This window comes from Meles meles, chromosome 7 (assembly GCF_922984935.1).
Source record: "Meles meles chromosome 7, mMelMel3.1 paternal haplotype, whole genome shotgun sequence".
In the NCBI taxonomy this organism is placed as follows: Eukaryota; Metazoa; Chordata; class Mammalia; order Carnivora; family Mustelidae; genus Meles; species Meles meles.
The window spans coordinates 11,380,079-11,403,925 of NC_060072.1; the positions used below are offsets into that span (position 1 = coordinate 11,380,079).

Consider the following 23,847-nt stretch of genomic DNA (forward strand, 5'->3'; position numbering starts at 1 on the left):
CTTCCCACCTCGTGGCTTGCATCCCCTCAGGTGAAAGCCAACCTGGAGAAGGCGAAGCAGACTCTGGAGAACGAGCGAGGGGAGCTGGCCAACGAGGTGAAGGTGCTGCTGCAGGGCAAAGGGGACTCGGAGCACAAGCGCAAGAAGGCCGAGGCGCAGCTGCAGGAGCTGCAGGTGAAGCTCACCGAGGGCGAGCGCGTGCGCACGGAGCTGGCCGACAAGGTCACCAAGCTGCAGGTGAGGCCTCCATTGCGTCCCGGGCCCCGGGCGGGGGTGCCTGCCGCCCCGACTCGGTCTTGGCCTGGATCCCCAGGGCTCCTCCCCCCAGCCCCCTTTCAGCGAGGCCTTTGGGTTGGCCTGACGGCTGAGGTGGGGCCAAAGCAGTCATGGGCCTTGTCCCTCCCGTCCCCGTGCAGGTTGAGCTGGACAATGTGACAGGGCTTCTCACCCAGTCTGACAGCAAGTCCAGCAAGCTCACCAAGGACTTCTCCGCCCTGGAGTCCCAGTTGCAGGACACACAGGTAAAGACGGCAGCAGGGCCCAGCTTCTCTGATGACCCATCCTCCCCCGCATCCACAGGGTCTCTGGGTCCTTCTGCCCCTCCTCCCCCCTGCTCCCCCCCGGCCAGGTCTGTAGCAGCTGTCCTCCAAATTAGAGGGACCGGCTCCTCCCTCCTGTGGAGGGTGTGGGGCCCGCGAGGCTCTGGCCCTGAGCCCCGGCGCTCCACGTGTCTCGGTGTAGGAGCTGCTCCAGGAGGAGAACCGGCAGAAGCTGAGCCTGAGCACCAAGCTGAAGCAGATGGAGGATGAGAAGAACTCCTTCAGGGAGCAGCTGGAAGAGGAGGAGGAGGCCAAGCGGAACCTGGAGAAGCAGATCGCTACTCTCCACGCCCAGGTTGGGTATCGCCCCCCCTGCTGGGTGCCCCGCAGCCCCCCGGGGACTCGGGAGCTGGGAGGGAGTCTACAGGCTGGGCAGAGTCTGGCGGGGCACCCTCCCTCCGGGAGCTCCTGCCCTTGCCAGCCAGAGCTGCTAGCCAGGGTCCCAGGTGGAATTCAGGAGTCTGTAAACATGGATAGAGGAGACGTCCCGTCTGTGTTTCCACTAGTCAGGCTGACATTGGCATTGTGTTCGATTATGCACGTAGGCTGTGAGCCAGGCAGCAGCAGTACTTGAGGTGTGAAGGAAACCACAGATTGCTGTGTCTGAGCCGTGGCGAGCTTTGGGGTATCATGGTGCTCTCGTCGCTTCGGGAGCTCGTGCTGGACACACTGACAAGGGAGCACATGGACACTGTGTCACGGTGTAAAGAAGTACCCAGCAACTACATTTTTCTGTATTGGTGTACTTGCTGATCTTAGCATCTTACGCTCATTAAAACACCATTGTAAGGAGGCCACAGTCTTTTTCTAGACCGTCAGAGGGTCTGTAACCGGAAATAGATTAAGAGTCGCGTTCTACATCTCGTGTAGGACTCAGCGGCCAGGCCAGGAGATCTGTACTGTCTCCTGGGGGGAGGGGTGTAGTCTGTGCTCCCGTCTGGGTGGGAGTGGCTGGTGGCTGGTGTGGCAGCTCTGTCTCTGGGTGCGAAGGGGGCTGCAGGACAGATGCCTGTAGATCTCAGACAGACTCTGTCCCTGGCAAGAGACTGATGGAGGAGGATGATTTATGTCGATGGAAAGCAAGAGGCTTGGTGTACATCTCGACCGAGAGGCCACCCCGGGGCTGCACGCACTAGGCAGATGCCCTCGGCAGAAACCTCGTTTCTCTCACTCCGGCTGAAGAGGGGCGTGTCCGTGACTGGGCCTCTGCTCATGGGGTGCGAGCTGGCTGCCCCTGCCCTGGACCTGGGCTGTATGCCTAACTCTGTGCCCCTGCCCAGGTGACAGACATGAAGAAAAAAATGGAGGATGGCGTGGGGTGCCTGGAGACCGCGGAGGAAGCCAAGAGAAAGCTCCAGAAGGACCTGGAGGGGCTGGGCCAGCGCTATGAGGAAAAGGTGGCCGCCTACGACAAGCTGGAGAAGACAAAGACGCGACTGCAGCAGGAGCTGGACGACCTGCTCGTGGACCTGGACCACCAGCGCCAGACAGCCTCCAACCTGGAGAAGAAGCAGAAGAAGTTCGACCAGGTGGGTGCGGCCAGGCTGCCCCCCATGCCTGATGTCCCATCAGGCACATCCATGGGGCGTCGAGGCTGGGGTCACCTCACACCTCGCTGGGGAAGGCAGCAGGACAGGCATGCAGGGCTCCCCCTTGCAGCAGGTGCTCTTCCCCTTTTCCATGTCTGACATCTTTCAGATTGTCTATAATGAACCAGTTGTACTTTTACATAGGACTTTTTTTTTCTTTACTCTCAACACGGCGCTTGAACTCAACAACCCCAAGGTCAAGATGGCACATGTCCTAATGACATCCCTGTGATGTAGGATTTTTATTGACGCATCCTACCTCTGCCTCATTCCAAAAGCTCTGAGGCAGCTTACGGAGAGACCCAGACAGTGGGGTAGGACAGTTCAGGAGAACTGGCCAAGTGCACCCCATGCATGTTGCTGCGGGTGGAGGTGCACGGGATGCCGCCACACTCCTCTCCTCGGCGCTGTCCCCGGTTGCGCCCCTGCTTCCACAGCAAGGTCTGGCGAAGTCTAGAACATTCAATCTCTGGCCGATTAAGAAATGGGCCTGGGGAATAAAGAGGTATCAGGGCAGAGGGTTTGGGGAGATGGGGCAATGAGGTCTGGCGGCGGGTGGGCCTGCATGGAGAGCGGACACCCGAGAACTGGAACGTAAACAGGCATCCTTGACGAGCGCCACAGGTGGTGACTGGGCCTCTAAACAGCCAGATGGACATGGTTTTTAAGGAAAACAGCAACTGGTTTTTCAGGAGAACAGGGCTTTTCCTAGTTCTGAGGGAGTAACTTTCCGTGTGCATTCTCAGGGAAGGGGCGCTGATTATTAAATGATGAAAACCGGCCTCACAGAGTGCTAGCAGAGGTGACCTCTGTCGTAGTCTGGTTACAAAGACATGCTGGATGGCATGTGCTACACTTGGGGCCCGCCAGATACCCCGGGTGACAGCCTGGTCCCCTCCCCTTAGACCAGCACCTACGACCCTCAGTCCCCAAGGAGTATGGGTGTGGGTGCTTTGTTCACCCGAGGGCTGGAGGCTCATGGTGACCACCTCTCCCCTAGCTGCTGGCTGAGGAGAAGACCATCTCGGCCAAGTATGCGGAGGAGCGTGACCGGGCCGAGGCAGAGGCCCGAGAGAAGGAGACCAAGGCGCTGTCGCTGGCCCGGGCCCTGGAGGAGGCCATGGAGCAGAAGGCGGAGCTGGAGCGGCTCAATAAGCAGTTCCGCACGGAGATGGAGGACCTCATGAGCTCCAAGGACGACGTCGGCAAGAGCGTGAGTACCGGGTCGGCGGCTGCTCTCGGGAGGGCAGAGTGGGGACAGCCCCAAGGACTAGGGGCTGAGTGGACACCAAGGCTGGGGACGTTGGGGACCTCATCCCTCAGCTCCTGACTTGGGCTCCCTTGGTGGGGGTCAGGTCCACGAGCTGGAGAAGTCCAAGCGGGCCCTGGAGCAGCAGGTGGAGGAGATGAAGACGCAGCTGGAGGAGCTGGAGGACGAGCTGCAGGCCACGGAGGACGCCAAGCTGCGGCTGGAGGTCAACCTGCAGGCCATGAAGGCCCAGTTCGAGCGGGACCTGCAGGGCCGCGACGAGCAGAGTGAGGAGAAGAAGAAGCAGCTGGTCAGACAGGTGTGGACGGTCCCCCAGGCTCACCCCCTTTTCTGGCAGGCTTCTTTCTCCTTTCTCCCCCTGGGTTGTGTCGGGCTCCTCCTCCACTCCTTCAGGTTCCAGTCACCCGTCTCTGGGGTCAGGGACCCTTTCTTTGATGGTCCGTAGTCTTCATGGAGGGCCCGTGCAGCCTGGCCTGGGCTCAGAGCGGGGCAGGGTCTGGGTGTGGATGCCGCCGTCCGAGCCGTCGGCCTGTCCCCCAGGTGCGGGAGATGGAGGCAGAGCTGGAGGATGAGAGGAAGCAGCGCTCGATGGCGGTGGCCGCTCGGAAGAAGCTGGAGATGGACCTGAAAGACCTGGAGGCCCACATCGACTCTGCCAACAAGAACCGAGATGAGGCCATCAAGCAGCTGCGCAAACTGCAGGTGAGGCCACGGGCCGTGCGGGGCCCGGCTGGACCCTCGGCTCTGGGCTCAGGTGGGGACGAGGCACTGGTGGTGGCTGACGAGTGCCGAGGGACACCACCCTCCCCTCTCCACGGCCGACCAGGGTGCCCTCAGCCCTGGAACAGAAAGCAACTTGCAGTAAGATCGTTGACTTTGCGTGCGTTAAGCAAGGAAATGCACACAAACCTAGAAACACAGTGACATAGGGACATAGTACTTGGCGGTAGATTCCAGAGTAAACCAGACATGGCCTGGGGTCATGGCCCAGGTCCGGACCAATACAGCCTTAGTGGGCAGGGATTGAAGCTTCCAAGCTGAGCACAGAACCCCACGTGCAGCCCACACCACAGAACGCACACTTGGGAAATTCGCACTTCACCAATAATTAAAGATCATAGATTTTGTTTATTTATATGTTTTTATTATTAAAATTTAATAACTTCAACATCATTAGCATACAGAGTTATGTTAGTTTCAGGTGTATGACACAGTTATTGATCAGTATGTCCGTACAGTACTCTGTGCTCATCAGGATACGTGAAAGATAACAAATTTCACTGTTCTCTTTATTTATTAAAAGATTTTGTATATTTATTAGAGAACACAGGTGGGAGGAGGAGCAGAGGCAGAGGGACAAGCAGACTCCCCACTGAGCAGGGAGCCTGATGCTGGACTCGATCCCAGGATACTGGGATCGTGGTCTGAGCTGAAAACAGATGCTTAACCGACCGAGGCGCCCCAAAGATAACAAATTTTAAAAAAAATAGCTCTGAGAAGCCACGTGGCACACCGAAACCCAGCCACAGAAAGAAAAAGTTTAGGGTCTGTGGGCGAGGTTGTAAGGCAGTTGTACCTGTTACCATCTGGCCTGAGGAGTCCCAGTTTAGGATTTATCTGCAGAAGGAAAAGAAAATACATATATTTGACTAAGATCTTTAGAGTTAGAACCATCACAGGAGAACAAAGGAAATGTGTTTTTTCCCCATAGTGGGGGCTGACCTGGCAGGTGGGTGTGGACCCAGAGGAGTTGGTGTTCCAGGGAGTGGCCTCGGAGAACCGCATTCAGGTCAACGGGACATTGTAGAAAGTGTAGCCCAGATTGCAGCTTGGGCCGATGGGCAGCCGGTGACTGACACCGCCAGGGGTGTGTTTTGTAAATCCTGATGGTCAACAACGTGTGAAAACGACAAGGATTAAAGAGATCTGTGTCCTTATTATCTTGCCCTTTACTGTGAAGTTGGTTCCATGTGGCAGCAGGCTGAAAGGAGCCCAAGGTTCTCAGGTTGGGGTGGTGGCTGTGGGGGGTACCAAGCTTCTCTGCCCACCCCAGGCCCAGATGAAGGACTACATGCGGGAACTGGAGGACACACGTGCGTCACGCGAGGAGATCCTGGCTCAGGCCAAGGAGAACGAGAAGAAGCTGAAGAGCATGGAGGCCGAGATGATCCAGCTGCAGGAGGTGGGCCTGGCCCCAGGAGGGCACTCGGGGTCACCAGCAGGGGGCAGCCTATGGCCTCTGCCCAGCCAGCCTGGGCCGCCCAGTGGCACAGCTGGCAGCCAACCAGGCCAACTTCAGCAGTGGGTTGGGGGTGGTTTTGGCTTTGTGAAAGAATTTCCTGCAGGGGTTCATTAAGTAGCCGGGCTTCCTGGTGTGACGAAAATGTGTGTATGAGTTAAACTGTCACCATTTGGGGCCAGCTCCCTTGCATGAAATGAAGCTTCGTGATACTCCCCACCTCCTGTTGAGTGTTTATGCCTGGCAAGGGAAGGTGTTTTTCCAAATGCTCCAGCACCGCGTGTCCCCCTTGCCGCCTTGTCTGTCACACAGGAGGTGTATCGTGAGATCCTTCCCTCTGCTCTAGGCAGTCTTCTTCAGCGTGAGGTTAACGGGGCCACCTGGTGTCTAGTGGGGCTGGGTGTCTGGGCATGTCCTCATCCACACTGTCCTCATGGCTGTGCCCTCACGCCTGGGCCTGGGGTCAGCCCTCCCTCTGAGGTCAAGTGTGGCTCTCTGTTGGGACCACCTTACCCAACTGGCTTTCAGACTCTGTGCTCTCACCCTAACTCCCATCCTTGTCCTCCCGACGTCTGGTCTCCCCAGAACGCAGAGGGACCAGCATCCCATTAGCACAGGACAGCTTTTTATTTATCTCTACCTCCCCAGTCTGACTTGGCTCTAAGACTTAGAGAGAGGGGGCTTTGCAAATGTGGTGCCTAAGTCATGGTCTCAGAGGAAGGAATCAGCCCTGTAAGCCAGAGGGGCCCTTGAGGAAGGGCTTCGTGGAGGAGGCAGACCTGGGAGGGGGTTTGAGAGGAAGGGCCAGGGGCTCGGGGAGCATGGTGCTATAGAGTTCCTGGAATGGGAGAGGGGGGCTCAAGGGACTTCGGGGCATCCCAGACAGTCACAGTCCACATTCTCATGGCAGGAACTGGCAGCCGCCGAGCGTGCCAAGCGCCAGGCCCAGCAAGAGCGGGATGAGCTGGCTGACGAGATTGCCAACAGCAGCGGCAAAGGGTGAGCCATGGTGTGGCATGTTGACCTGAGGGCAGGTGTGCCCATCCTCTGGGACAGGCCCCGTCTCACTGCTCCCTGCTCTCACCCAGAGCCCTGGCGCTGGAAGAGAAGCGGCGCTTGGAGGCCCGCATAGCGCAGCTGGAGGAGGAGCTGGAGGAGGAGCAGGGCAACACGGAGCTGGTGAACGATCGGCTGAAGAAGGCGAACCTGCAGGTGGGTGGGGCCAGGGCCGCCTGGCGTTTCCCTGCACCAAGCTCTGCTCCTCCCAGACCATGCTGGCAGGAGCCTAGGGCTTTCTGGGCTTTGGAGAGGATGTCCTGGCACCTGTGAAGGTCTCCCTTGGTTTCTTTCTCTGAACCCCAGCTGTGGGGGAGCTCCCTTTTCTAGGAGGGCCCAGAGCTCGTGAACTTGGGGCCCGAGGGCCTAGTGTTTTCTGGGGTTCTTGAGGAACCAGTGGCCCTGCTTCTGCCCCAGGGAGCCCCCCGCCCCAGCCTTCCTGGGGTCACCAGCCCTCCTTCCCGCAGATCGACCAGATCAACACCGACCTGAACCTCGAGCGCAGTCACGCCCAGAAGAATGAGAATGTGCGACAGCAGCTGGAGCGCCAGAACAAGGAGCTCAAGGTCAAGCTGCAGGAGATGGAGGGCACTGTCAAGTCCAAGTACAAGGCTTCCATCACGGCCCTGGAGGCCAAGATCGCACAGCTGGAGGAGCAGCTGGACAACGAGACCAAGTAGGTGTCCTTCCCATCACCTGCCACAGCCTGCAGACCCCTCTGTTCCTGGCCGAGGCGGAGGTTGTTGTCCCCCTCCTGACAGGCTGCCCATCCCTTCCGCTAGTGGCTTCTCAGAGTTTTCATAGGAGCCCACGGGCCCTCCTCTAGAGTTGGGACTTTGGACAACTGTCTCTCGGGGCTGAATCAGGCAGAGGTGGCGGTTGCTGCCCGCTTGGGCAGCTAGTCTGTGGGCTCAGCAAGACTGGGGTGTCTTTGGAGGTAACGGGCAGGTCACACTGGGTTGCAAATCTGTTTCCCCTTTCCTTGCTACGTACCTGCTTTTTAAGCTGTGTCCCCTTCCTCCCGGAGCCCGGTTCCTCCTCTGTGAAATGGGGTTGTCGCCGTGCCTCCCCCGCAGGAGACCAAGCAGGTCGTGTGGGTGGAGATGGTCTGTCTCCGCCTGGGGGCTTCCCCGTGGGGGACATGCCCGTGAGGCCCGGGGCAGGTCGTTCAGCCAGTGTGTGTGACTGGACCCTCTGACCCGGGGTCCCTGAGCCACCACGTCTCTGCCCCCCAGGGAGCGCCAGGCAGCGTGCAAACAGGTGCGTCGGGCGGAGAAGAAGCTGAAGGACGTGCTGCTGCAGGTCGATGACGAGCGGAGGAACGCCGAGCAGTTCAAGGACCAGGTTTGTGCGCATGCGCATGCGTGCGCGCGTGGACGTCGGAGCGAGTGTGTGCGCACGAGCGCGTGCGTGTGAGCGCGTGCACGGGGCTGCGGGGCTTGGTGGGCCTCTCCGGGCGGGGCGCCTGACCGGGACCGCACCTCTCCGCAGGCCGACAAAGCGTCCACCCGCCTGAAGCAGCTCAAGCGGCAGCTGGAGGAGGCTGAGGAGGAGGCCCAGCGGGCCAACGCCTCCCGCCGGAAGCTGCAGCGGGAGCTGGAGGACGCCACTGAGACCGCCGACGCCATGAACCGCGAGGTCAGCACCCTCAAGAACAAGCTCAGGTGAGCCCCGTGGCCTCCCCTCCCCGAGCTCCGGGGCGCCGGAAAGTCCCGGAAGTCGCCCCCGTCTGCGTCTGGTGGTGCCTCCGCCCGCGCCGCTCCCCGGGCTCCCGGGTGAGCCCTGCTCTCCGTCTCTGGGAAAACCCCGCTCACTGAACGAGCCCAGAGGGCCTCCAGGCCGGCTGTGGGCACTGGCGGCCGCTCGCGGGGGTCCGGCCGGCCTGGCAGGCGCTGGGGGCCTGTTCGCGCCCGCTGAGGCAGCCCCGCGGCCTTCACGGCCCCTGTGCCCAGGAGAGGCACGGCTGTGCCCTCTCGGGAGCGTTGCCACCGGAGGGGGAGCCGGCGGGGCAGGCAGAGGCTCTTTTCCCTGGGATTCTCGCTGCTTCTCTCCCTTCGGCGTGAAGCCCACAGGGGCCCGCCTTCTAGCCGGTAGCTAATTGTGCGCGATCCGGAGAAGGCGTCGAGTCTCGTTCCGCGTGTGGTCACTGTGTCTCCGTCTCCCCCGCTGGTGCGTCGGTTGAGCATCGGTGTGCAGGCCGGCATCTGCCTCCACGGGTGACCGCGTCTGCTGCTGGGCCTTTCTCTCTGGCAGTCAGCCCCGGCTTCCCCACGGCTTCTCACTGCTGTTTTGGAATGAAGTGGGAGCCGCTGTTTCTCCGTGTTTCTCCGTTTCTTCCCCCACTGCCCCGGGCGCTGGGGCCTGGTGTCCGTCTAAAATGGCTTGGACGGGTGCCAGCTGTACTAGCCCACCTGGCCGGCCCTGCTGACCCCGTGCCTCTGTCCCCAGGCGAGGGGACCTTCCGTTTGTCGTGCCCCGCCGGATGGCTCGGAAAGGTGCTGGCGACTGCTCGGACGAGGAGGTGGATGGCAAGGCGGATGGGGCTGAGGCCAAAGCTGCCGAGTAATCTCTCCTCCTGCTGCCTGGAACGGATGGACAGACCGCCAGATGACTCCGCCTCCCCTTTCCAGCACCCCCAACCCGCAGCACCCTCCTCCACCTTCTGGGGACTGCTGTGACCGTGACCTCCCCACCCAGTCCCACCAGGCCAGGAGACCTCAAGCCTGTGCCTCCCCGCTCGCACCCACGGCCTTTCTGAGGGCGTTTGGCTCCCTCCGCTGCAGTCCGCTCTGCTCCCCTCCACCCCCAGCACCCGATACCAAAGAGTCAGAGTCTTGGGCCCCTGTCCTGGGAACTGAGTGACCGGCAGGATCTCGGCCCTCCCTTGCCGCATAGCACAAGACAAGGAAGGCAGGCCACCGGGGATGGGCAAAGAGAGTTTTCTACGAATCTATTTTTCTTCAGACTAAGAAGTTTTGATAGCCCAGCACCCCAGAAGAGTTGTCACCTTCCCCCACCTCCGCCACCAGCTCCCCTTCCTCCTTTGCTGTTGGCAATCACACACGGTGACCTCACAACCTCTGCCATGTTGGCCCCGCACTCCCGTGGGCCCTGGGTGATTGGGTAAGAGCAGGCCCAGGGCCGCCCCCTCTGTGCAGGGCACAGAATGCGGGGTGCAAGGAAGGAGCCGTTCCTTCCCACGCGCTCTGGGCAGCGTCACAGTGGTCCCCTTCCTGTTTCAGAGTGTCTCAAGTGCAATGATGACCCCCTTCCCTCCTTTGTGGAGGGCAGCGGGCCCCTGCCACCGGGGGGCTGCTGGGCCCAGCAGACAGGGCCTCGGGGCCACCCGAGGAAGGCCATCGGGGGCTTCTCCCAACATTCTTGGGGACCAAATACATTTAATGGTTAAGGGACTTGTCCCAGGTCTGACAGCCAGAGCATTGGGACGGGCCAGCGGCCCTCCCATATGACCTTGTACCTACTCCAGGACTGGGGTCCGAGGTACATAATCTGCACCGTCGACTCAGTGTGGTGTAAAGATCTGCCATTTGCATGGATGTGTTTGAAAGGAAAAAAAAAAAGGGTTTCTACTCCCCCTCCTTATAATAAATGATAAAATTCCAAGTCTTTATCACTGCCTTTCCTTTGGAACCATGTTTAGAAGAGAGTAGCTTGTCCTACACTGGTCTACACTGGTTGCTGAATTTACCTGTATTCCTGTTTTGTATATGCTGCATTTAGACTTACTTATGGCAAAGAAGGCATCTTTTTTTTTCTTTTTTGAGGAAAACTCAACAAATCATGAAGATACAGGAAAGCTACGTATGCCTAAAGAGCTCTGAATTCAGGTCCCAGTTGCTGTCACAAAGGAGTGAATGGAGCTCCCAGCCCCAGCCCCTTTTTATATAATAAAAGTGCCTTAGCATGTGTTACAGCTGTCACCACTACAGTAAGCTGGTTTACAGGTGTTTTCCACTGAGCGTCACAATAAAGAGTACCGTGCTACGAGCATGTGTCTGCTGGTGTCTGTCTGCCGGAGTGGGTTGCCTGGATGGGATGGCACCCACTTTGCGCATCATCGTCTTCTACTTTTTCATATTTTTTTTCCTTTATTTGAGAGATGGGGAAAGAGCACAAGAGGAGGGGGAGGGAGAAGCAAGCTCCCCACTGACCAGGGAACTCCATGCAAGGACTTGATCCTAGGATTGTGGGATCACGACTTAAGCCAAAGGCAGACGCTTAACTGACTGAGACTTTGTGCATCTTCAAAAGCTTCCATAGTGCAGCATGGCCCAGGCACAGACTGGGGTGAGCAGTGGCAGTCGTGCAGGAAAGGTAAGCTAGAAAGGGAGACTGGACCAGGGGCAAGGATGCTAAGAGGGTCTTTTAAAACTTCGGTTTACTTCAGTTACTGAGTACACACTGTGTGCTTGACTGGGGTTTAGGGACCCAAATCTAGGGGCTGATTAGGAACGTCCTTAGTTGTTAGACAAAGCCTGCCCTCTGGAGGTTCATCTCGAGTTGCACATAAGCATGACCAAGGGAGTCGGTGGTGAGGCCTGTGGGTATTGGAGCAGGAGGCCCCCAAACTTTTGTTCTTTCATTGGTTCTTTTAACAAAGGCAGAGGGGAACCCGACCCCTTGCTGGGCACCTGCCCTACGAGGACAAGGAAGACAAGGGGTCCCTGCAGCAACAAGAGGGAGGAGAGGGAAAGGCATCCCTTAGAGAAGGGCTGTGGCGTGGACCCAAGCAGCCCACCTGTGCACTGCCAGGGTCCCGGGACCACTGTGGGGCCGGCTTGTCTGCTACAGAAAGCGGTGGGCTTCCATTGGCCCACTCCTTCAGCCTCTGCACAGGTGCAGGTGTGCTCGCCGGCTCTGGGGAGGAAGCCGCAGATGACGGCTGGGGGTGATCATGTGCCAGGCACCAGAGGACTCTGGGCGCTTCTCTCTTTCTTAGAGGACCCAGGGGAGAGCTCCTTTGCTCCAGCTCTCGTGACTCCAGGCTTCCCTCTGATCTCTGCCTCTGCCTTCACGTGGCCTTCTCCCTCAACTCCCTGCTGTCTCTCCGCTGGGTGTCTCTCGTAAGGACCCTAGTCATTGGATTTAGGGCCCACCCAGATATTCTGTGATGATCTCAAAATCTTTAAAGGATTTGCAAAGGCATAGGGTCTTTTCTGCATAAAGTCAGTTATGGGGTACAGAGATGAGGTCATGGATGTGTCTTTTAGAGACCACCATTCAGTCCACTGCAGTACTCTAAAGGACGGATAGTCCTTTGCCTTCAGATCGGTGACTTGTGACTTTCCTGCCCTTTGTGCAGGAAAATTCCGACCGGGGATCTGCATGCCCACAAGGGACGGGCAGTCCCAGGGTTGCCTGACCCACCCACCAGGCCAAGAGGGAAAGAAGTTCACAGCGTACGTTTTGGAAGGGGGCAGGGAGGTAGTAGTCAGCCAAAGCACAGGGCAGAGGCGAGGAAGCCATGATCAGGTAGGTCTGTTTGTGCTGAAAAGCAAAGTGATTGGAAAAGCTGCTTCCTGCGGGTGAAACCCCCACATCTGGGGCTCTGGAGGGTTCCTGGCATAGTGGGAGGCTGGGAGGGGCCCCCAAGGTCCTGCCTCTCTTTAGAGCCTGGTCATTCAGCCACAGAAAGGAAAGGACTTTTGCATAGACAGGAATGTGGATGGGGTTCAAGCCGGTTACACTGGGTGTGTTTCTTCAATGCCAGTGTTAAAGGCTTACATACTGTGTGATTCCACTTATCAAATATTCTCAAAATGCCAAAATTACAGAGATGGAAAGCAGGTCAGTGGTTACCAGGAGTTAGGGAAGTCCTGGGAAGGTGTGACCCTAAAAAGTGAGTGCCAGGGAGTTTGCTTGCAGGGACAGAACAGTCTCGAGTGTTGTGAGGGTCCCGTGAATCGACGGGTCCTCGGACTCTCATGCAGACATACCAGTGAGTGTGGGCAGAAACTAGGGCGGTTTGAATGAAGTCCGTCATCCAATTCCTTAAACCTGGGTCCGTATCCTTGCTCTGAGACCGAGGGAAATGGGGTAAAACGTACTTTTTTGTTTTGTGAGTCTACAGTTTGTGGGGTTTTTTTTAAACACCTAAGTTTGGTTTTTTTTTTTTTAAGATTTTATTTATTTATTTATTTGAGTGAGAGAGAGAGCATGAAAGGGGAGAAGGTCAGAGGGAGGTGCAGACTCCCTGTGGAGCTGGGAGCCCGATGTGGGACTCGATCCTGTGGCTCCAGGATCATGACCTGAGTCTAAGGCAGTCATTTAGCCAGCTGAGCCACCCAGGGGCCCTGTGTTTTCTTCTTTTAAGTCTGTGATTCAGGATCCCAATGGTGATGGTGATGGGGGAGCCCCACATTGGGCGTCCTGCTGAGCAGGAAGCCTGCTTCTCCCTCTCCCTCTGCCTGCCACTCCCTGTCCCTCTCCCCCTTTCATGCTCGCTCTCTCAGTCTCAAATAACTAAAATCTTTATTAAAAAAAGACTCCATTTCTTATTAGGATTAATTAACCATGATACAGTCCCCATTATACTAACTCCTTTTTGCATTACAACTTTTTACCTTTTTATCTACCTTTTTTGTGCACTTGGTCTCAGCTCTTCTCCTTTGAACATTATTAGGAACTCACGGCCTTTCACAGACTCAGCCTGGCCCAATGAAACATGATCAAACTAATCATTATCAAGTATCATTATTATTCTATGTAATTTGGTAGGATCGCCAGTGGGTGCCCTATTGAGCACCGCTCTGAACATCCCCGAAGCATCGTTTCCTTCTGGAGTAGGGGCTATTGAAGACCCCTGGAATTCAGTTTTCTTCCAAGGTGTCTGGCTACCTTTGAGTGGAGGAAAACCCATGGGTGCCTGTGGGAGTGGGCGAGGGATGGCTAGACCATATATATACCTGTGGAAGGGTGGTGTTCACGCTGATTATTCTCGTTGAACCTATGTTATCATCCCACTTTTCTTAGAGAACTTACTCTATCAACCACCGAGGTTTCTCCCACGCTGCCGCTTGTCACATCAGGAGTCAGGCTGAGTTATTATGGGAACTGATCCACTGGCTCTCATCATCTTGAATGTGGTGGTGCCAGAAACCAGCCCATTATTGGGGTGAGCTCTTACTCACTGCTCTAAAGGGACTTCCACTTTCTTAAAATTAAAAAAGAAATTGAAGTAACAAGTGCAAATGGTTCAAACAAATCCATTAGTCCCGAGGGCTCTGCTCACCCACTTTCCCAATTAAAAACAATCACTTTTAATGTGTTGCTTTTTCTTTAGGTGGTTAATCAGTATCTTTATGTGATATTCCTACAGTGGGAGGACAGAATAGGTGAGAGTCTAAGGTCTGGAGACAGGGTGTCTGGATTTGAATTCTGGCTCTGGCACTAGCTGGGTGCTCTGGGTCAATTACCTACCCTTTCTGGGCTTCAGTTCCTTTTCTTACAGAGTCATGGTGAGAACTAATGTATGAGTGGATGCGTCCAAATCACTTAGAACGGTGCCTGGTGCAAAGCAGATAGTCACCCACCACGATAGCTAACTTCATTCCCTTGATTTTTATTTATTTTTATTTTAAGATTTTTTTTTTTTTAGTTATTTATTTGACAGAGAGAGAGAGAGATCACAAGTAGGCAGAGAGGCAGGCAGAGAGAGAGGGGGAAGCAGACTCCCTGCTGAGCAGAGAGCCTGATGGGAGACTCGATCCCAGGACCCTGAGATCATGACCTGAGTGGAAGGCAGAGGCTTAACCCACTGAGCCACCCAGGCACCCCTCCCTTAACTTTTAAATTGTAATATGAACTATTTATTTCTTACTAGGGCAGAGAATGATTTCCCTTATTTTTATACTTTTTCTTACACACCTCCCCACCTTCTCCTGATATCATTCTGCCACTAAAGTTATGTCCTCAGTTATGTCTAGTCATAAACAATTTACTTGCACCTTTGTTTCTTTTTTCTTTTTTCTTACCTCTTCATTTCCTAGCCTCTCAGTTGCAGCCAGTATTTTCGGACTGCCCGCCGTGTAAAATGCGGATATTAATCCTCCTCTCTTCAGTGCTGCAGCTCCCAACTTCCACCATTGTGCTTTGATTTACGTATTGATTGGCAACAAGTGCATTTAGTTCTTATATTTAAATCGTCTCTTTTGTTCTAGAAGTTAAAAATCAAGCAAGAATGTTTACATATTTGCGATGTTTTCAGTATTGTTTACTATAAAGCTAACTTGTGAAATGTAGTGGCACACGCTTTCTCGTACAGTTTTAATTTTTCCCAACTTTCTAATTGCCTTTGTTTTTACCCCTTGCAGATGTTGCCTTCAACATTTTCTCAATTTCTTTTGAACAGTGCGTTATGTAAGTATTATACCAAGTCCCCTTTCCCCACACAACTCTTCACTTCCCATTCCGTTCTGGGCTGTTGCTCTCTAGGCCTGCTGCATGCCCACTGTATTCCTTGGGTTCCTTTCTGTCTACGTTAATTTTCCCGTTTCCTGGATAACGTCTTTCTGTCTTTTGGTTTCCTGGTTACTATCCTCCACCTCACGCCATGAACACATGAACTTTTTTTTTTTCCTGCAGCTCTTTCTCAAGTAATTTTCTAAGAAATGATAGCAAATGGTAACTTGTCATTCCCCATTTAGGTCCCTTTCTTTCGTCACCTTTTTGTTTTATTTTCTGGAAGTTTTCCTTGATTTTTCTAACCTTACCTTAGACTTCTTTAGATGTCAATCACTTAAGTCCCAAGATCTCTTTCTTGTTCCATTATTTTTTCCCTTTCCAGTGCATCCTGTTCTCATTTTATGAAGACAACACTTTTCTAATCTCCCAGAGGATATTGATTCGAGGTTTAACAAATTATTCTCTATCAAAATTGTGTTTCTTCTGGTATCAGTGTTTTTAAGGTTTATTAAGTCCAGTTGATTTTGGTATTCTGACTTTTTTTTAAAAAAAAGATTTTATATATTTATTTGACAGAGAGAGAGATCGATCAATCACAAGTAGGCAGAGAGAGAGGGGGAAGCAGGCTCCCTGCTGAGCAGAGAGCCTGCTGTGGGACTCTATCCCAGGACCCTGAGATCATGTCCTGAGCCAAAAGCAGAGGCTTAACCCACTGAGCCACCCGGATGCCCCCTTATTCTGACTTGTTTATAGTGTGAGCTATATGCCCAACATGGGGCTTGAACTCATGACCTCGAGATCAAGAGTTGCATGTTCTACCAACTGAGCCAGGCATGGACCCCTTCTGGTGTCATTTTTTCATCGATCTTAGCCACCCTTTCCATCTGATCATCTTGTGTATCTGATCGTAGATTGCCCATCTCTATTTAAGAGAGATTGTATTAAGAGAGATTGACTGACAGGTTTCCATGTAGAGTGATTGGATGAGGGCCTCTAGACGCCAGAAGACAGGTCTTTTTTTCTGGAGGCTTTCAATTCTGCTTTTCCCCTTCTGGTGTAGACCTGGGCTGATGTGAATATGGGGTCGGGTGTGGGGTTGGTAACCTTATTCCTGCTCACCTCCACCTGCCTCTCAGGTTTGGTCTCCCTGTCCAAAGCTCTGCCTAGCAAACCATTCTCCGTGCCTATTTGCTCTCTCTCTGTTTTTCTGATGGAAATTCCCTCTATTTTTCTGTATTCAGCTTCAATTCTCCGACCAGTCTGCATTCAAACATTTGTCTAAGCCTCTGGACTGCCGCTGGTTCCCGTTCTCCTTTTTCATTGGCAGCAGAATGAAGAGAGACACTGTGTGGGTTCTTGAGTCCAGCAGGCAGGTTTGCACCCAGGCTACCGCTTACCAGATTTCTGCCACTGGGAAAAATCACATAGTCTGTGCTTTAGTTTCCTTATCTGCAAACTGGGATGCAAGCGATACACAGCTCAATGATTACTGGAAGAAGACAGGTTATTATTTGTAAAGGCTTAGAGCAATCACCAGTCCAGAGCTTAGGACACAAATGTGAGTCACTGTTATCATTCGTTTTTTTTATACCTATAAGTACTTTTACTCTCATTTCAGTCAGGTCTCAGGAGGGGTGGCTGTTAAACACTCTTTTGTCTTGTTCAGATACTGCCAAGGGGCTCCTGACTGGCTCATTTGGAAAAACCTGACTGTTGACCTTGGGGTTGTGAGTTTGAGTCCCAAATTGGGTGTAGAGATTTTTTTTTTTTTTTTAAGATTTATTTATTTATTTATTTGACAGAGAGAGACCACAAGTAGATAGAGAGGCAGGCAGAGAGAGAGAGAGAGAGAGAGAGGGAAGCAGGCTCCCCGCTGAGCAGAGAGCCTGATGCGGGACTCGATCCCAGGACCCCGAGATCATGACCCGAGCCGAAGGCAGCAGCTTAACTCACTGAGCCACCCAGGCGCCCCTCGGGTGTAGAGATCATTAAAAAAGAAAAAAGTTAACTTAAAATATAATGCTTAAATGTAATCAACATTTGCTCTTTCCTCATCTCCCAAGCCAAGGTAATAACAGAACTAAAATAAATTCTTGTTAAGGGTCTCGTTTTTATTTTTTATTTTATTTTCATTTTTATTTTTATTGTTAAAGATTTTATTTTTTTATTTGACAGAGAGAGACACAGGAGAGCAGGAACACAAGCAGGGGGAGTGTAGGAGAGAGAAGAGGGCTTCCCGCAGAGCGGCGATGTGGGTCTCCATCCTAGGACCCTGGGATCATGACTAGAGCTGGAGGCAGACGCTCCATGACCTAGCTACCCAGGTGCCCAACGGTCTGTTTTTTAAAAAAATAAGATGATGGACACCCTCATGTACTGTGAGTGTGCATGTGATTGGTATAACTTTTTTTGTAACAGTGTGACTCTAGGTAAGAAAAAACTTGTACGTGTTGATAGCTTCTGACCCAGTCATCGTGCTTCTAGAAGTGTCTTAAGGAAACAATCTCAAATACAGGCAGTGTTTCATACAAGGAGGTTGTTCTTTGCATTTTCATTTAGATGAAGAATCAGATCAGTCCAAGGTTCCCAGTTGGGGGAGGACTATAGAGAGGACTGCACATTATCAAGAAGGCTTGACAAGTGCTGTAGGGATTGCGCCAGGACTCAGCACGAGTCCAGACCCTGTGGGATGAAGAATCTGCAGAAGCAAGGAGGACACAGGCTTTGGGAAGCTGTGGCAGCAGGAAATTGATCCAGACAAAGACTGGTTACTGATGCAAGCCAAGGCTGTGGAAGGAGAGGAGTCATTTACAAATAAACACTTACACAGCTGACCCTTGAACAACACAAGTTTGAACGACACAGATCTACTTATCTGCAGATTTTTTCATTAAATCTATGTGCAGTACAGTAATGTACTTTCTCTTCCTTATGATTTTAGCATTTTAATTTTCTCTAGCTTTCTCTGTTGTAAGAACACGTTTCATAAAACATATAACATATAAACGGTGTGTTGATCGGTTATTTATGTTATTGGTGAGGATTTTGGTCAGGAGTAGGCTATTAGTCGTTAAGTTCTGGAAGTCAGAAGTTACGCAAGCATTTTTTACCTCACGAGGATGAGGGTCAGCACCCCTAACCCCTGTACTGATCAAAGGTCACTATACATAAATAAATCTTTCTGTAGATTAAAGGGAGTAGAGCACAGGATTTGGATCAGAGACACTCAGGTTCCCGTCCTGGCTCTAGCACTACTGTGAGAACTTGGATTAACCTAAGTTTAGGTGATGGTTTCCTCCACGTACTAGTGGGAGCCCCAGGAGCCCCACATCCTGGAGTGGGGTACTCGGTGAGGGGACACATCAGGAGCCTGCCTGTCATCAATACTTGATCAGTATTAGCTCTTACCCATTAGTAAACACACACGTTCCCGACCTCAAGGAATTTCCAGAACACCTGTTCCCATCTTTTCTTCTGTGTTTGGTTTCATTGCTTCTGTAACTTCTCAGATGGCAGTCTCCTTGTCCGATGAACTTCTTCTTGTGCCCCAACAGGACGACAGGACCCTGACTCGGCTTGGGAGTGAGCTGGAGTGAGGTGAGTAACTTTCCTTAAATAGCAGCTGGCAGAACCCAGTACACAAACACATGGGGTAAAGTCCATCTTGGCATTTGTCGCCGTCCCAGAGGGAGCCCCAACACCTGGCCCCTCACCACTTCCTGCTGCCTCCGCTGGCTCACATTTGACCCCACGATTTGTTCTCTCTTCCCCAGGGGTGAAGCGACAACTCCTTCTAACTGCAACGCAGACGCGAGCAGTAGGGAAAACTACGGCGACACCATGACATTGGGAGCCCGTGGGCTCAGCGCAGGTAGTCACCTTCCACTTCTCTGGATGATCCCTGGAATTGCGGGGATGCCTCCAGCTGAGTTCAACCTGCAGAGGAATTGGTCCCTTGAAGAGCTTCCTGAAGCCCCCAAGAGAGGTCAAGGGGAGTCCCCAGCCCAGGAGTCTGTAGGGACACCTCCCTCTTGTCTTCTGAGGGTCATGGCTGAGGTGCTTACTTCCTCCCTTCCCCTGCTGCCCATCAAATCCATCAATGACGCAGAAGTGAGGTCAGGACAGTCCAGAGGGAGGTGGGGGACAGCAGAGGGGAAAGGAGGGGAAAAAAGGGATCCTGAGGGAGGGGGTTGGGGGAGGGGGTAGACCAGCAACCTTGGAAGTTGCTCCTGCCCTCTTGCCCTGCCCAAGCCTCCAGCATGGCTCAGGATGACTGTGGGGCCTTACAAGAGAGGCCATTTTCTCTAGCTCTCACCCTGCAGCCAGCCCGAGTGCCCTGTGAGGGTCAGTGGGACACGACCTGGACCCCAGTCTTGTGTTTCCCACCTCCCAGCTGTGTGATCTGGAGTGCCTCACCTAACCTTACCTGTAAAATGAGAGTATTTCCTTATGTGGTTATGAGGATCAAATAGAATGTGTTTATGTGTTTGGGTCAGGGCCTGCTACACAGTGTGTCCTCCCTAAGTATTGTTGCTGTCCCCTGTCCCTGGAACCTGTTAGTTCCAGGTAAAACCTCCCCTCACCTAGTATCCCCCAGCCTCCCAGGGCTATGTTAGGGCACTTTTCCTTTGTCCCATCTGTAAGCCCCTGCCTATCAGATACGAAAGCGTGGCAGGAACTGATTCTGTTGATCTCAATACTCCTGCCTAGGAGGACTCTCAGCCATCTCCCTGCCCCCACCCCGTCCTAACAACAAGTCCATAAATGCACTGTTTAGTGCTGTGGTTTCCCTCCAGCTAAGACCTGGTTTCTTCTCCCCCTTAGTGAAGCAGGAATAAGAGAAAACTAAAAACTTTCATTTTTTCGTTCCATCTAGAGAGTGAAAGTTTTCTCGAGGAGGTCATTGAGATTTTCCAGAACTCAGTGAACAGAGAGATGCTGCACGTCCTGCTGACTGACCATGAAGCCTGGGAGAGATTCGTGGCTGAGGCCACATTGTCCAGGTAACCTCTCCCACCCCCCTCCAGATGCCCAATGGTCACCCAGCTCTCTGTGAAACAGTGTCCTGGGTTGGAGTTGAGCATGTTTCTTCTCGACAGTCCATGAGGAACATGTCATCCATGACAATCACTGGCAGTGAATGGCCTCGGATTGAGGAGAGGCGGAACCTGCAGAGGGCAGGTTATATGACCTTTAACCTAAAGCTGATCCTTCTCTGCCTTGATCTGTTCATCTGTTCAATTTTATCATGAGGAAATGAAGACAATGTGTGTAACGTTCCTAGCATAGTGATGACACGTAGTTGGTACCCCATTCATGGTAAGTCTTTAGAGGATTGCCGAGAAGTGACCGGGGCCAAGGTTCTTCTTCCTGGAGATGAGGGCCAAGCACGACTTCCTCTGGGACCAGTCACAAGAATGCCGATGCCTCAGTCTGTGGCCCTGGGGATTCGGACTAGAGCCTTCCCTCCCCATCTGAGCAGTTCCATGAACATGCAGGATCCTGCGGGCCCATGAGGTGGAGAGGCTGGAGTGGAATTGGATGGAGCTGGTTGGATCCTGACTCTCCCTCTGCCCAGCCCTGGAGCTCTCTGGGTTTGTGTGTCTGGGAGTGTCAGATTGGGCATTTGTTCCATGGAAACAGTAATTCAAACTAAGAAGTTCGTGGCCAGGGCCTTAGTGTGAATTGCAAGGTGTAAGTTGAAGAACCAAGTGGAGTCATCCTGTCCAAGGTCCCAGGAGGCTTGGACCAGGGCCAGAGATGAGAATCAGGATGGACAAGGGGGCATCTAGTTTGGAGGACGGGGTAGGCTTGGGCAGCGGATCTGGGACTGAGGGAAGCTCTAGGGCACAAACTTGGAGACGGGAACTAGCAGAGGTCTTGTGATTGGGACAGGGGACATTTCTTCCCTCCCTCCTTTGATCTCCTCACCACCAGGCATATGGGGCCCTAGGGGGTGTTTCTTCCATACCTTGCCTGGGATCTGGGGGGTCTTGACTACCATTTGGAAGCCCCTTTTTTCTACACAGAGCACCTCCAGACCAATAGGAGTCAGTGTGACTTTGTGACGACTTCCAGCTCCACAGGGGGCAGCTGCCAATTGTGTACCTTTGAGGGATTCTGAGCTTCAGAAATCCCCACCAAAGAGGAAGGTACTTCCTCCGCTAGCTGCCAGAATGCAGGTCATTTCCGGCTGTGTGATTCATATAGAAGGTTCGCGAAGTCTCCTGCATCTTTAAGAGATGTCGTAATCTTGCACATGGCCTTAGTGTACCAGCTAAGGTGTGAGTTAGGCTGGTAACGCCTGTGAGGTCAGGGGTGCTGGGTGGTGGCTCAGGAGTCGGTGACATGAGCTGGAGAGTGAGGGGAACCAGGGTAGTGGGTGTCCTGGCTCTCAGTCAGTTGGGGCAGTGGTTGGGCCCCGTCTGAGGACAGCAGGCTTGGGAGGAAGAGCAAGTGTCAAGCAAAATGGTCACTGAGGTCCTTTCTCGCTCTGAAGATTTCTTTTTTCTTTTTTTTAATTCCAAGTGCCCAGAGTTAACCAAAGTGCAAAGTCTGAGGGCACAATCCCTAAGACTGCCACTACTTTTGGCAGCAGCTGCAAATTGGCGGGGGGGGGGGGCCCCAAATGCCCCTGAGATTGGATGATTCCCCTGAAGCATTCATGGAGCTTGCGTAGAGCTGTCCCCTCAGTTATGCCGTGTGACAGGGAAAGACACAGGTTCCCATCAGCCAAGGAGAGAGACACTTGGGGCAGAGTCTGGGAGGGTTTCCAGTGCAAAGCTTCCATCGTCCTCAGGAGGCCTTGCTGTCCTGTATCCATGTGTGACAGTGCACGGGGAGCATGGCCGCCAGGGATGCTCACACTGTGCAAGTGAGCAGTTACTGTGACACTTACTACAATGGTCACGAAGACTCAATTCAAGCCATAGGCGTCAAGAGTGATGTCACAGGGGAGAGAGATTGGGCTCATCTTGGATAGAGTGAAGACCGGTAGGGATTTCTAGCCGAGGAGCAGGGCCAGGCAGGGGATGGGAAATCAGCAAGAGGAGACATCAAAGCGGAGGGATTCTTGCTAACCTGACCCAACAGGGTTCTTCCTGAAGGCAGGTCAAGGACTTCCGCATCAAAGGTGGAATTTGATCAGATGTCAATGGTGATGAGATATCGAGAGTGTGTGGGTTGTTACTATGCTGTCTTAACACGCCTCTTGCTAAGACTGGGTATGAGTCTGTTAAGGTCAGAGCCCAGAAGACCAAGGTCAGGGCCTAGTCAAGAGGAGAGTCAGAAGGGCCCAAATAACATGTGGTCCAGGAGAGAGTTTTTTTCAACCAGAGCTTCAGAGTACAGAGTTTTACTGGGGCTCAGTCCCATCTGCCTGCTTGGCTGACCTGTCATCTTCTGCTCCCCCGGGAGGCCACTTTCTAGATCCTCCATGGTCACAACTGACAGCTCATGACCCAAGGACTCCATCATCTTGTCAGGCTGTCCTATCGCCAATGACCCAGGCAACGGAAGACAGTCATATCATTCTAGGACCCTTGACATCCTAGGTGGGGCCTAGCACTCCCTTCCCAGTGCCCAGGGCGAGAGCAGATCTCTGTGGGGGGATTCATCCCTCAGCACACATGAGGTTTCTCCAAGTGGAGGTTTTCCTGCTCCAAACGCACTTCCCCTTCTTCATCTACAGAGTTCCCAGTCTACAGACACTGTGGTACTGACTGTGGGGCCCTGTCCTTGACTGCGAGGCCGTCTTCCTCCAATAGCCACTATTTAAGAGCCTCCGAGGATGACACGGACTTATTTACTCCCCGACTGGTATGTGTTATGGAGCATGAGCAGTGTACGGAACGTGTGTAACATTGCAGGAAGGATTGCATTTGTAACATTCTTTTCCATTTGATTTGCAGTAAAAGTTCTGTGGTGTATGTAGGTTAGAGCAAATGGAGCCCATTTTCCAGATAAGCTTCTCCTAACCCCTTGACCTTCCCTGTTACAGGGAGGAGGCAGAAGCCCTACCTGAACATCTGAATGAGCTGCAAGGAGCCAAGGATCTGGAGGCTGAAGAGCAGCAGGCTAGGGAGAGGTTTCTGAACATGTTTCCCCGGTTGAAAGTGGAGCTTGAGAAGCGCCTAAGTAAGCTCCACGAGCTCGCAGATGAGGTGGACAGGGTACACGGGGGCTGCACCTTCGCCAACGTAGCATCCGGCTCTGCTGGTGCAGCGTCAGGTGTCCTGAGCATCTTCGGTCTTGTTCTGGCGCCTTATGCAGCAGTGCCCTGTCTGGCAGCGTCAGCGTTTGCAACCGGGCTGGGAGCAGCATCGTCTGTGACCGGATTGTGCACCAGCGCCGTGGAAACGTCCACCGAGTCTTCCGCCGTCTGCAAAGTGAATCGCCTGATAATCAAGTGATACTGATGAAGATGAAGTAGTTCAAAAGTTTTCGTATCACCACATAAAGTCTGTTTCTTCCTCAGTAACTGATTTACATAAAGGCCTGAACAACCTTGCGCATACAGTTCGTGCCATCAGGGCAGCCAAGAGGAGCACTCAGCTGGCTGTCCAGGCCCAGTGCTTCATGAGCACTTTCCCTGTCTCAGGTGGAACTGCCAGGCGGGTGCAGAACAGTTTTCGAGGCACTGCTCTGGCAATGACCAGAGGAGCCCGGATC

The 23,847-nt window shown here is 53.4% G+C and overlaps 3 protein-coding genes across 3 annotated transcripts in view; all 3 read left to right on the forward strand.

The window, feature by feature from the left end:
* MYH9 (myosin heavy chain 9) overlaps positions 1-10,761 on the forward strand; it is an 89,464-nt gene extending 78,703 nt beyond the window's left edge. The window contains exons 28-41 of the mRNA XM_046011458.1: positions 31-237; positions 417-521; positions 742-894; positions 1,880-2,128; positions 3,189-3,401; positions 3,544-3,756; positions 3,999-4,160; positions 5,512-5,640; positions 6,608-6,696; positions 6,786-6,909; positions 7,221-7,429; positions 7,989-8,097; positions 8,245-8,417; positions 9,202-10,761. Coding sequence (XP_045867414.1) covers positions 31-237; positions 417-521; positions 742-894; positions 1,880-2,128; positions 3,189-3,401; positions 3,544-3,756; positions 3,999-4,160; positions 5,512-5,640; positions 6,608-6,696; positions 6,786-6,909; positions 7,221-7,429; positions 7,989-8,097; positions 8,245-8,417; positions 9,202-9,319 — 2,253 coding nt within the window. The 3' untranslated portion in view covers positions 9,320-10,761. The remainder of the gene's footprint in view (positions 1-30; positions 238-416; positions 522-741; positions 895-1,879; positions 2,129-3,188; positions 3,402-3,543; positions 3,757-3,998; positions 4,161-5,511; positions 5,641-6,607; positions 6,697-6,785; positions 6,910-7,220; positions 7,430-7,988; positions 8,098-8,244; positions 8,418-9,201) is intronic.
* A 7,958-nt stretch (positions 10,762-18,719) lies between these two features.
* Positions 18,720-23,847, forward strand: part of LOC123946183 (apolipoprotein L3-like) — a 60,309-nt gene continuing 55,181 nt past the window's right edge. The window contains exon 1 of the mRNA XM_046011462.1: positions 18,720-18,774. The gene's annotated coding sequence lies outside the window, so the exon portion shown is untranslated. The remainder of the gene's footprint in view (positions 18,775-23,847) is intronic.
* LOC123946303 (apolipoprotein L3-like) lies at positions 19,093-23,689 on the forward strand. Its single transcript, XM_046011778.1, has 3 exons — positions 19,093-19,162; positions 20,054-20,180; positions 23,177-23,689. The coding sequence occupies exons 1-3, from the start codon at positions 19,093-19,095 to the stop codon at positions 23,586-23,588; spliced, it is 609 nt and encodes a 202-aa protein (XP_045867734.1). The 3' UTR covers positions 23,589-23,689.

Bases quoted from the DNA above. Each gene is read 5' to 3' on its own strand.
- LOC123946303 (XM_046011778.1), top strand. From the start codon at position 19,093: ATGCCTCCAGCTGAGTTCAACCTGCAGAGGAATTGGTCCCTTGAAGAG. The intron at 19,163-20,053 runs GTCAAGGGGAGT...CGTTCCATCTAG, and splicing joins TCCTGAAGCCCCCAAGAGAG to AGAGTGAAAGTTTTCTCGAG. The intron at 20,181-23,176 runs GTAACCTCTCCC...TCCCTGTTACAG, and splicing joins GCTGAGGCCACATTGTCCAG to GGAGGAGGCAGAAGCCCTAC.